This window comes from Watersipora subatra, chromosome 7, assembly GCF_963576615.1.
Source record: "Watersipora subatra chromosome 7, tzWatSuba1.1, whole genome shotgun sequence".
Classification (NCBI taxonomy): Eukaryota; Metazoa; Bryozoa; class Gymnolaemata; order Cheilostomatida; family Watersiporidae; genus Watersipora; species Watersipora subatra.
Window position 1 is genome coordinate 51,304,197 of NC_088714.1, and position 12,996 is coordinate 51,317,192.

The 12,996-nt window shown below is 38.8% G+C and overlaps 1 protein-coding gene across 1 annotated transcript; it reads right to left on the minus strand.

Annotated features, from left to right (window-relative positions):
- Positions 1–5,648: 5,648 nt before the first annotated feature.
- LOC137400866 (uncharacterized) lies at positions 5,649–11,348 on the minus strand. Its single transcript, XM_068087210.1, has one exon. The coding sequence runs from the start codon at positions 11,346–11,348 to the stop codon at positions 5,649–5,651; it is 5,700 nt and encodes a 1,899-aa protein (XP_067943311.1).
- Positions 11,349–12,996: the final 1,648 nt, after the last annotated feature.

Sequence of the window (12,996 nt, forward strand, 5' to 3'; positions counted from 1 at the left end):
GACCACAGGTGTCCTTTAGCGGGGATATTGCCGAAGCCGAGACCGGGCCGTAGTCTACACACACAAAAAAACAACAAAGGTCCACCTAGTTATGAGCAAAAACAAAAGTATCCGCCCAAATATTTCACCAATCCGATTAGCAGCACGCACAAAAACTAAACCAGTCGACTGAGGCATCCATCATGTCAAAATATTCCAAGTTTCAAGTCATGTCTTGCACAACTCACCTTATGGTTTGTCAAAACTTGTCCCAAAGTCCTTATTAATTTGAGACTGTCTAATATCCGTTTTAGAAATGGTTGCTGCTAGCCTAGCCTAACGTTCTGATTCAACATCTTAGTAACTATCGGGGCGTTGCTGAGTGCTCCTGATCTTTTTGAATCTTTCTTAAGCATGGAAGAACCAATCAACATCGGGTTAACGCTATTGTAAACAAAACTTAAGAGGGAATCAAAAAGATCGGGAGAGCTCAGCAATGCCCCGATAGTTACTAAGATGTTGAATCAGAATGTTAGGCTAGGCTAGCGGCAACCATTTCTAAAACGGATATTAGACAGTCTCAAATTAATAAGGACTTTGGGACAGGTTTTGACAAACCATAAGGTGAGTTGTGCAAGACATGACTTGAAACTTGGAATATTTTGACATGATGGATGCCTCAGTCGATTGGTTTAGTTTTTGTGCGTGCTGCTAATCGGATTGGTGAAATATTTGGGCGGATACTTTTGTTTTTGCTCATAACTAGGTGGACCTTTGTTGTTTTTTGTGTGTGTAGACTACGGCCCGGTCTCGGCTTTGGCAATATCCCCGCTAAAGGACACCTGTGAACTTGACCGTGCTGCTCTTGCTATAAGAAAAGAAAACGATAACTTTTGCTTTGATTTTTCTATTGATCTATTATCTTATCTATGATCATTTTTTATGATTTATATAATATTCATAATGCATATTATACAAAATAATAATATAACTGCGTATAGAATAAATGATGTAACTAATATAATTTGTAGAAAATTCCAAATGATAACCGAGATTGATTTAATTGATTCTATTTATTAGCTATAGTTAAAAAATCTGAACAACGCTAAAGATGAGTCTGAATAGGGAAGCTAAGTAGGAGAACAACAAAACTGAGCTGAACTAGCAAGATAGCGAAATGTTGCGAAATAATAGATGCGTGTAATTATTTTATGCTAAAACTAATCTACACGTCAGAGGGACTGGTTCGGAATTCTAGGAGCGATGATTGTTAGGCCCAATTTGATTGTTCTATACTTCCAGGGATTAAACCAATTAAAACGCCGTGATTGTTATAGGAGAGCGCATTAGTTGGCTTAATTGACCAATGACACACAAGTCGATTTCATACGTCATATATTGATGATTACCAAAACACTTTTGTTTTTTGGTAGACCTGTGTTTGGCTGGCTATATCTCAGCTTCTGGTTGGTCAATCTCCTTGATTCTTTTTTAGAACATCAGTCAACACCTCAAGATGAATAATAAAGCATAATAATATTATGCTTTCTCTATTCTTTAAAAGTCGTAGACTTTACTTACTTTTCCAGATAATATCCATAATTGTAATGTAAGCTAAACCTTCTTTACATAGTTCCTTAGCAATTTTCATTCATGCAATCTGTAAGTACAGGCAACTACATGTACAGTCTGCGTTAAAATAGGTAGTTATGGGAGTCAGGTCATCTACGACTAAATCAGCTCTCTTATCTGCACTCCGGTGTAGATAAGAAGAGCTGCTAGCCATTTTGATGGGCTAAAAACAAACTTATCTGTGAGCCAACGGACAGCCAGCTAGAGAGACGGTGTCTCAAAAACAATGGTGAACCAATGTTGATACCTGCCATGAACAGTCATTGTTGAAGAAAGTGGGAGGAAACCATAAAATGTGAGAGATCCACGCTTACCTACATCTTCACAGAACATTGTACAAAAAAACAGGGAAGTATGTAAGTGAAGTGTGATGAGAAGAATGGTATACAAAGAGAAAAGGAGTTAAGAGTGTTATAGAAGATATCCTGTTGTCTACTTATCGGTTTGCTAAAGAATAATTTGCTAGAGATGAAAACCGATTATTTATAGGTTGATAACTAGCACGGATTAAGGTGATTCCTGCACACTTTTACTCAGAAACTGAGTTTAAGAATTAAAGTGAAAATATATATACATATAAATATTAATAGCAAAGAGGTGCATTTTGTCATACAACTGAATATAAAAAAAATCCCTAGCTTGTTTATACTTTGGTATCATTTGTAAAGTATCTGATTTTAGAGATTTTAAGAATTTTTTTCATTAGGTTGTATTGTAGTTTACCAAATAATTTCAGCGTTTTACTATAATGAGCTTTTGGTGTGGAGACTTCAAAATTTATATTGGTGTCATTATGTCAGGAGCAGCAATCCTTGTGTCAAAAAACTTGCCCGCATAATATGTTAGTGTTACTGTATGACACATTGAAATGTGACTTCGCAGTCATATTCTGGCATATGACTCCTTATCTCATAGATTTGTTGTATCTAAAATATGTCTCATCAAACACATTTATAAAAGTATAAATAATTTGAGATGATGTGTTTTGAAAGATTTGTTATACAACAACATTTTTTCTCTTGCACATATGATAACAAAACTATTTGATCTAACATGCAAAAAGTGTAATAAAATGAAATCTTTTTTTTATTCACATATAAATAGTTTTATAGCTGCCATGAGAAATAAAAATACATGGTTGAATATTTTTATTCGGAGCTCTTTATAGGTTTCCGTTGTTAACTCTTTAATGGTCTCGCGAACAAAAGTTCAGCTTTGGAATCGTTTCAAATATGTAAGTAAACACTCAGTTTTAAGCCAATAAACTGCCTAGTTGATGCTTAATAGGCATATCTGCTGTGGTCGCAGACAGAGCTAAATGAGGTGGTGTTAATAATTACATTGGCTAATAAGAGCTGGCTCAGTCACGCGAAAGCAATGAAATTTCTGCTGAGTTTATCATTAAATTTATTGAAGCTTTGCCAGAATATTTATAATCTGATAGAACGACGCCTACAAAAATTTATCTTAATAACATTTGTTGCAGCTATCTAGATTGGTAAGTTTTGTTAAAGGGTAAAGTATATACGTTATCAGTAAATACTGATAAATACAAATGTGCCATGAGTTACTGACTGAAGCCAAAATATAGAAATGAAAGGAATCCGCAGACTGATTACTGTATTTTTGCACCATGAGGTGCATTTTAAAATCTAACGTTTTTTTTAAATTAGCTGTGCGTCCTAAAATACAGTAAGTCCTGTGTATGGACTGAGTTCCAAAATCTGTTGCGTGTTTTTGGTAAGTGCACTACTATAACAGTCGCCGCTTCACGGACCTTTTCCCGATCGAACAATGAAAACTCTTGCTAGGTATAGCGACAATATGTGATGCTAATAGCTATACACATTACAGCAGTTATTTATGGAACGCCTTAATATGGCATTGGTAAAGCAAAATGCTTTGTTTCAAGCAGCAAATGGCAGGCAACGTGATCATTTTAAACTGGGAGTCGGCAGCAAGCAAGTCGCACCAGTTTTGGCTTAAGTTTTAAAATCATCTCACAATATTGTGCAGCTTATATATTGGTTAAGTGCAGATATAGGCCATGGAATTGTAACTGCATCCTATGATTTGGTGGGCACTATGGTGCAGATTATACATACAAAATTATTTTAAAGGTTGACTTGCAATAAAATTCACATTACAGTTATTTGGTATCAAAAGGTTCACCATATTTTACTCTGCTGTGTTGTGGGTGCAAAATATGTGGAAATGTGATTACAAGCTCTTAAAAGCTAAAAACGAACAGTTAATCGCAGCCGTCATGAAAACTCTTTAGGTTGGAATCCCTCTCCAAAACCGCTCAAATGGGATGTAGTTGACTTTGTGTGCTTCTGTTTACACTTTCATGCAACTTCATTCGTCAAAATAATTTCACAACTATACTTCACACGATCAATAAAAACATGTCTATTGGCATTACGCATCTATTTCATCATTATTGTAATGCTGTCACTTTGAGCATTGATATCTCAAAACCTAGCCTAAAAATTAGTTCAACTTTTTAACCTTAGCTCGAAGAAGTGCGTATTATCCTTTAATAAATATGAGGAGCTTGTTGGTCACCCGTGATAGTTGAAAAATGTTGCAGAGTTTGTTTGAGCTATTTGGCAGGTAGTGTGGGTCACATGATCAGATTACGACTAGATGATCAGACCAAGCTGCAACGAAACTGTAAAGTAACAATTGTCTATATTTGATAAGGACTTTCCAGTAGATCGGAAGCATTTGTCGTAAACTAGTGCTACAAGACACTTTATATTTCGCATCTATACAACACAGCAGAGTAAGACACGGTGAATCTTTTGATACTAAATAACTGAAAAGGGAATTTTGTTGCAAGTCAACATTTAAGGGTTTTATAAACAGTTTTTATTTACTCTCATAGTCCTAATATATGTTAATAGTAAAAATATAGTTTTTTCAAACATAAATAGTTGTTTCTGGAAAATTTGTAGTCATTGTCACTTGAAAGCAAACCTAAGATAAAACCAACTTTTTGTGAAATTAAGTAAAAAAAATAAATGCCCCGTTTCAAATGATAATAAATGCATTGATTATATTTTACCAACTCGGACCAATATAATCATTATGAGATTACACATCATCAGTGCGTAGCAGAAGTGTCACCTAAGAATTTACTTGCATATGTAGCCAAACATGATTGAGTGAGCAGTTTTTGCAAAATTTTGCCAGCAGACTTGTTTTACAGCTGACTGTGGTAATAATATTCTTACAAGTAAACTAAAGGTAGTATTGATAGATTGTTCTTGTTATACAATTATTATTCTTGTAGAGTTTTGCTAGATACTAGCGTGATAAGTTTGGAGTTATAGCTCACTGGTCTATTTTAGATATGTAGATCGTGAAACCTATACAATGGATAAAAGCATTCTAATTAGTGGAATATTACTACACAAAGTAAAAAGCATAAAATGTATAAAGCATTATGTAGAAACATAACATGCAAGAAAACTGACAAATAGTACAGAATAGCAAGAAAAATGACATATTATGTATAACATCTATTTCACTAACCTTGTGCCTCCGTAATCACATTACTAGCATACTAGCGTCACATTCTTTAGTCTATTCGCTATTTGTGAAAAATAGCTGTAAATATGTCAGGTAAGTCTTATCTGCTTAGACTCTAAAACTAAACTAAAAACAAGACAAAGAAAAAGAGCGGCAACAAACAAAATTTGGTGACCCAAAAGCAGCGCTATCATTGGTCATCATCATTAGACCACCCAAGGCAACCGGTGCAGAGGACAGGCTGGCTGTCCATGAATCACCACTGAGGGTGACCAGAGTGCGCAAAAACTAATGACCAAAGCAGTTATAGGAATGTGAGGCAATGCTTACTAGGCTCTTCACACTCCCATCTAAATTTATCAAATTTACTAAAATAATATGGTCCCAATGCTCTTTAAAGTTTTGATTTATTGAATATATAATTGCTAAAGTACTCTACATATAATGATCATGCTATTTGATTAGCTACACTATATCTACGATAACGTCCAAAGCCACATTTACGCTTTGGCGATTACGACTATCTTCTGGATAGGTCGTTTTAGCATTGTCGCAGGTGCCAGTGGTCTGCCCATTCTGTCCAAGTGCCTGTTGGCAAGCCGCAGGATCACATTGCGTACAAGACCGTCCTCACCTTTTATGGCGTCTTCAATAACTCCCCATCTCCAGGCGTTCCTAGGCTGATTGTCTTCTTTTAGAAGCACAACATCTCCCACCTTGACACTTTCTTTACTACTTAACCACTTTTGTCTCAGGGTTAGATGCCGCATGTAGTCGGCTTTCCAGGCGACCCAAAACTCCTGAGCAAATTGCTGAGCTATTTTCCATTGTGTCCGCCTATAGAGCTCGTCATTCTGAAACTTTCCTGGTGGTGGAGCTGCAAGCTGGGTGCTTTTCATGGTCAACAAATGGTTGGGAGTGATTATATCTTCATCAGCGCTGCTGATGTTGGTTGTTGTGAGAGGTCTATGGTTTAATATACTTGCCGCTTCATAAAAAGCAGTTCTCAGGGTTTGAGTTCCAAGCCTTCCCTTATACTTAGCAGCCATGCCATTTAACACAGCTCGTACAGACCTGATCATTCGCTCCCATACACCTCCTTGGTGACTCGCATCTGGACTGTTCATTCGAAATTCTATTTTATTTGCGATGAGGTAGTTTCTTACATCTTCATCTGTAGTCACATCGATTTGCCTTTGAAACTCATTCTGTGCACCAATGAAGTTAGTGCCTTGATCACTGAATAGCGTCAAAACAGGTCCTCTGATGGCCACAAAACATCTCAATGCGTTGATAAATGCATCCGTGGTCAATTCTTCTAACAGTTCGATATGAATGGCTCGGGAGTATAAGCACGTGAACAACAGTCCCCACCGTTTGAGCTCTGATCTCCTGTCCTTCACCATAAAATGACCAAATACATCCATGCCTACATGAGTAAATGGTGGGGTTTGCTCTATTCGTTCCGGAGGTAACTGGCCCATCTGTTGCTGTTCAGGTTGCTTTCTGAGTCTGGAACATATAACACAAGAGCTGATGAGATTTTTGACTACATTGGAAGCGTTGAGTATCCAGAAGCCTCCAGATCTGATTGCTGCCAAGGTACTTTGTCTACCAAGATGATGTATTTTTTCATGAAAGTGTTGTACCAACAATTTGGCTATGTGCGTGTCTTTCGGAATAATTGCTGGGCGCCTTTCGACTTCTTCTAATGTAGTAGCCCTATCAAGTCTTCCACCAACACGAAGTATTCCAGATCCATCTAACAGTGGGTTGAGTTTGAAGATGGAACTTTTCTTTCCCACTCTTTTTTGGCATTTTATTTGAGAAATTTCATCAGCATAATGTTCAGTTTGAAGAACCTTGATTACTCTTGTTTCGGCTTTAGATAAGTCTGCAAGAGTTACTTTTTTGTCTTTATTATCAGCTCTTTTAGGTAGCATGCTAAGCGCCGCAATGCTTCGAGTCAGATCCTTCCACTGGCTAAACTTTTCAAATCTAGAAGACATCTGGATTTTGGGTATAGTTGATGTGGCCATAGCTTTGACGGTCTTAAGTTCTGGATCATTCTCTATATGATCACCTTTGATCTTGTGTTTGTCTATGTAGCTTTCAAGGTTGGCTTGTCTCAGAAATAAAGGTCCACCAAACCATGTTGACTGCAACAGTTGGTCTATATTCGCACCCCTAGAGGCAATATCTGCAGGATTATCCGTAGTGGCCACATAATTCCACTGTTCTTGAGAGCTCGCATCTTTGATTTCTTGAACTCTATTGGCGACGTACATGCGGAATTGTTTGGTATCATTGGCAATGTAGCCCAGAACTATCTTGGAGTCTGTCCAATAGTGTTCACTGTCTACATGGACTCTCAGCTCCTTTTTTACCATATTGCCCAGGCGTGTGGCCATAACTGCTGCTTGGAGTTCAAGTCTAGGAACTGTGATTGGTTTCAATGGGCTGACTCTTGACTTTCCAATTAGCAATGCGCAGCTCGTGGTTCCATTTGGATTTATTAATCTTAAGTATGTGCAAGCTGCATATCCTTTAAGGCTTGCATCACTGAAGTGATGAAGTTCATATCGTGGGCTTACCATACATGGTGGCTTGATACATCTCGGTACTTTTACAGTTTCTAACTTTTGCAGTTCGAATACCCAAGCATTCCAATCATCAAGCAAGTCACAACTGATTGGTTGGTCCCATGGTTCTTTTGACGATGTGCATGCTTGTAATAGCTGTTTGCCCTTCAAAATAAAAGGAGCAAGGAGCCCAAGAGGGTCGTACACTTGGGCTACGGTTGACAACAAACCACGCTTAGTTGTTGGCTTTTCTTTAATGTTGTTGACGAACTGGAAACGATCGGTGTCAATACACCACTCTAGGCCTAAAGTTCGTTCATTTGGTAGGTGGTCTTGCAGCAAATCAAGCTTTTGAATTGTCTCACACCTTTCGGTCTCCGGAACTGTGGCAAGAACGTGTCGATCATTGCTAGCAAACTTGTGAAGCCTGATGTTGCCTTTTGAACATATCTTCCTTGCGCTGTCAATCAATTGAATAGCTTCACGTTGATTGGCAATACTTGTCACCCCATCATCCACAAAAAAATCATGGATGAGAAAATTTGCTGCTTTGTCAGATATGCTGCGATGGTCATTGGCGAGCTTTCTTAGACCAAACGTGGCTACTCCAGGTGATGAGGTAGCACCGAAAAGATGAACAGTCATTCGGTATTCCTTGCAAGTAGACAAGTCTTCGTTTACCCACAAAAACCTTAAGTAGTCTCTGTGTTCTGGCTGGACATAGAAGTTATGAAACATCTGCTGAATGTCACAGCAGATAGCAATCTTTTCTAGCCGAAATCGACATAGTATACCCACTAAACTATTAATGTGGTCGGGGCCTTGAAGGAGCGCATCATTCAGAGCGATGCCGTTATACTTGGCGCTCGCATCGAAGACTACTCGTAGCTTCTTTTTCTTTGGGTGCCGTATTCCGAAGTGAGGTATATACCAGCACTTATCTGTCGGGGATGTGTTTGTCACTTCTTCTGCATGTCCTGCTGTGATTAAGGCTTGCATAAACTTGAAATACTCTGCTTTGTAAGACTCGTCTGCTTTGAGCTTTCTTATTAGCTGATCTAAGCGTTTTTGTGCTTGTACTTTGTTATTTGGGAGAGTTGGCATGTATTTGAACGGGAGTGGCAGAACATAATTTCCATCAGGGGTCTGAGTAGTTCCATTTTCCAATATTTTCACAAACTGTAGATCATTCTGTGATACCTTACCAGATTCAGTGTCTTTGAATTCTTGGTCAAGTATGTTCAGAATCTCTTTGTCCTTAGTATCTGTCTTGTGTATAGATCTGGTTCCATTCTGAGGTTTGCCTCCACACAGAGTCCATCCAAACATTGTTCGCATAGCAAACATTTTTCCTGCTGTTCCAGGTACTGAGTCAAGTGGAGTCAGGGCTTGTGGACAATCAGTACCAATCAAGAGACCTACTGGTATGTCAAGTAACGGAGGTAACTTTTCGGCGATATCCTGCAGATGGCCCGTTGCATCTGCCTTTGCTGCAGTTGGTATCTGTTCTCTGTTGCATGTGATAGCATCTTGCTCATAAGCATTTATGGATGTAACTTCATTGGTTGAGAATCCTCTCAGTTTGATATTAACATATTTACTTGTTGTTTGCGTAGAGCATCCATTGAGCGTGCTCATAGTGATTTGCTCTGGTCTACCTCTTGGTTCAATAAATTCAGCTGTTTCTTTTGATATGAAACATGCGTCTGACTGTGTATCAAGGAGAGCGTACACAAGTTTTTCTTTGCCATTTTCTGCGCTGACGTAAACAGGGATTGCCATGCAAGCCACGCCATCATTGGTGGTTCTAACCGTATTGCACCTCACTTCCTTGCGGGCTTCAGCTTGACTTGCCTCTGCACTTATTTTAGTATCCATTTTGGTGCTGTTGTCACGTGGTTTAGCAATCCTTTCTTCAGGATGGTCCTTCCTAGTCCATCCTATATTCTCAAATGTATGCATTGCTGTTGGGTGAGACTTACTACACCTTTTACACGTGGCCTTGTTTGGGCAGTCCTTTGATCGATGACCATCAGCTCGCAGGCAGCTGAAGCACAAACGATTATCGAACACAAATTTGGTTTTATCTGCATAGGGCAGAGCTTCTAACTTAAAGCACTGTGTAGTAGCATGAGAATCTTTTTTACAGAACAGACACAGAACTTTGATTTCTATGGTGCTCGCCTTGAAAGTTCTGGTTCGAACTTGCTGTTTAACAGTTTTGCTTTGGGGGTTTGATGCTTGCAGCGATATTGGTAGTAGCATGACGTCGGCTTCGTCTTGTATAAAGCTCGTAAACTCACTAAAGCTTGGATAGGAGTCTTCCTTGACTGCTTTGGCTACTACTCTGGCCCATCGGTTTTTAAGCCAGTCTGGCAACTTATCACTCAGCTTTTCATTTTCTTGACAATCATTTAGTATAGCGAGCCCTGGTGTTGATTGCATTCCACTCCTAATGTGTGATAGAAAATCTCCAAATTCTCGGAGTGCTTTCCCATCTTTGGGATGTATTCTCGGCCAAGCAGCAAGCTTGTTGCGAAAAGTGCGAATAATACTTTGCTTGTTGCCATATCTCTCTTTAAGCATAGCTCTTGCATCTAGATATGCTTCGTTAGTATTGGTCACAAAGTGTCCATTGATGCACTTCTTGGCTTCTCCTCCAACGAACCTTTTTAGGTGTCTGAGACGTTCCTTCCCATTGATGTTTTCAGCCTCTAAATAAGCATCTAGATCTACTTGCCAGTCAGTAAAATCCAGCAAATCTCCTGTAAAAAGAGAAGGTTCTACTGATGTTCTTTTTGCAGTGGCTTTATTCATTGTTGAAACAAGACTTTCTGCAAGCTGACGCACTGCATCTAATCCATCTGAGGCGGGCGTTGCAGAGCGCTCTACTTTGTCTGTACTGGCAAGTGGGGGTAATGGCCGAGGTGTGTCATTCTCAGTAATAACAATTGCGTCTTGTGGTATGACAGGAGTTGCTTCTTTCGGTGTGGGATTTCTTCGACTTTGCCTTTGTCTTTTGAGTTCTTCATAGATTTGCATCTCTTTTGCAAACTGCTCCTTCGCTTTCTGCAGTACAGATTCAGCTTCTTTGAGCTCTCTTTCTTCTTCTTCATCCTGAATCTGTAGGGCTGCCACTCTTTCTGTCATAGACTCCTTGATAGTCTCAAACTCATTCGATAGATCGCTAAACATACTTTCTACACTCTTATCTGGTTTATTAGCACATAAAACACACATTTCCTTGTACGCTGTACAGATATGATCAAAACCCTGTTGGAAGGTAGAACTACATTCCTCTAACTGGTGTAAATCAAAAGATTCAATATCTGATATCAACTTAGTATACTCGACCAACTGAGTACTTATGGACTTGACTAAAAATGTTTTCAACTCTAAAGTTCTACTTTCTTTACCTATGAGAGAAAGGTTACGAGATCTCTCTGACCTTCTAGGTTCAAAAGGACTGTTTTCAGGATTACCAACATCGTTAGTACTATTCGCTTGCGCAGTAACTAAATGAGTGTGTGCAGAACCTAGATCATCATCTAACTTATCCGACAGCGAGCCATTAGGAGATGGCGCCCGCGAACTACCACCCTCAGTATCACTCGACATTACTGCCCCCGCACGCAGTCCTTATAGCGGATGATGATGTACAAAGCAGCCCAAGGGTCACCAACTGATGTCTGTTTTACAAAAAATGATAAAAAATCTTCAAGGTAAACCAAATGTTTCAAGAGATAAAAAGTATCAAATGAAAAATGAAAGGTGTAGTGTGTAAATGGTTACGTATGTTTCAAGCAATTACTTCTAATGAACCAGTTGAATACATAAGGCCAGCCTCAAGCTAAAGCTATTTGGATGTCAGATTGTTCACCAATATTGTGGTACAAACGTTTAACAATCTACTAAAAAAATTGTTGCGGCTGATAGGCACATGTAAATGCACTTAGCTGAATTGGACCTATGTAGTTGCAGTGCTCGGTATACTGTAGAGCCTCGAAACTGTCCGAACTGTAAAACTGTGTAACTGTGAATTGTAGAACTTTGTAACTGTGGACTGTAGAACTGTGGACTGTAGAACTGTAAACTGTAGAACTGTGGACTGTAGAACTGTGAACTGTAGAACTGTGAACTGTAGAACTGTGTAACTGTGGACTGTAGAACTGTGGACTGTAAACTGTAGAATTGTGTAACTGTAGAACTGTGAACTGTAGAACTGTATTATTGCTCAACTGTAGAGCTGTGGACTGTAGAGCTGTGGACTGTAGAGCTGTGGACTGTAGAACTGTGGACTGTAGAACTGTATTATTGCTCAACTGTAGAGCATCGGTATTGTTTGCAGATAAATTCTTTCTCCAAACACCGGATAAGGTTTCACTGTAGAGTTTTGCTAGATACTAGCGTGATAAGTTTGGAGTTATAGCTCACTGGTCTATTTTAGATATGTAGATCGTGAAACCTATACAATGGATAAAAGCATTCTAATTAGTGGAATATTACTACACAAAGTAAAAAGCATAAAATGTATAAAGCATTATGTAGAAACATAACATGCAAGAAAACTGACAAATAGTACAGAATAGCAAGAAAAATGACATATTATGTATAACATCTATTTCACTAACCTTGTGCCTCCGTAATCACATTACTAGCATACTAGCGTCACATTCTTTAGTCTATTCGCTATTTGTGAAAAATAGCTGTAAATATGTCAGGTAAGTCTTATCTGCTTAGACTCTAAAACTAAACTAAAAACAAGACAAAGAAAAAGAGCGGCAACAAACAAAATTTGGTGACCCAAAAGCAGCGCTATCATTGGTCATCATCATTAGACCACCCAAGGCAACCGGTGCAGAGGACAGGCTGGCTGTCCATGAATCACCACTGAGGGTGACCAGAGTGCGCAAAAACTAATGACCAAAGCAGTTATAGGAATGTGAGGCAATGCTTACTAGGCTCTTCACAATTCTTATCATACATTTATCATATAGAATTATAGCTGACAGCATCGCTTGATTACTGCAAGACTTGTACATACATCGGATTGGTTCATTTTTTACTGAGACTAGTACGCTCGCAGTCCTGTGTGCCCTGAAAGATTGTCATGTGTAATAACTATGTGTACAATTATTCCACAGTAGTGTTAGGTGGTGGATTGGTGCAGTTGATAATGTGCTCGCCTGTTAATTTAAATACCAAGTTTGATTATCGTGCTGTGAAATTTATTTTAACGCTTTTAGCACGCTTTTGAACAGATGGA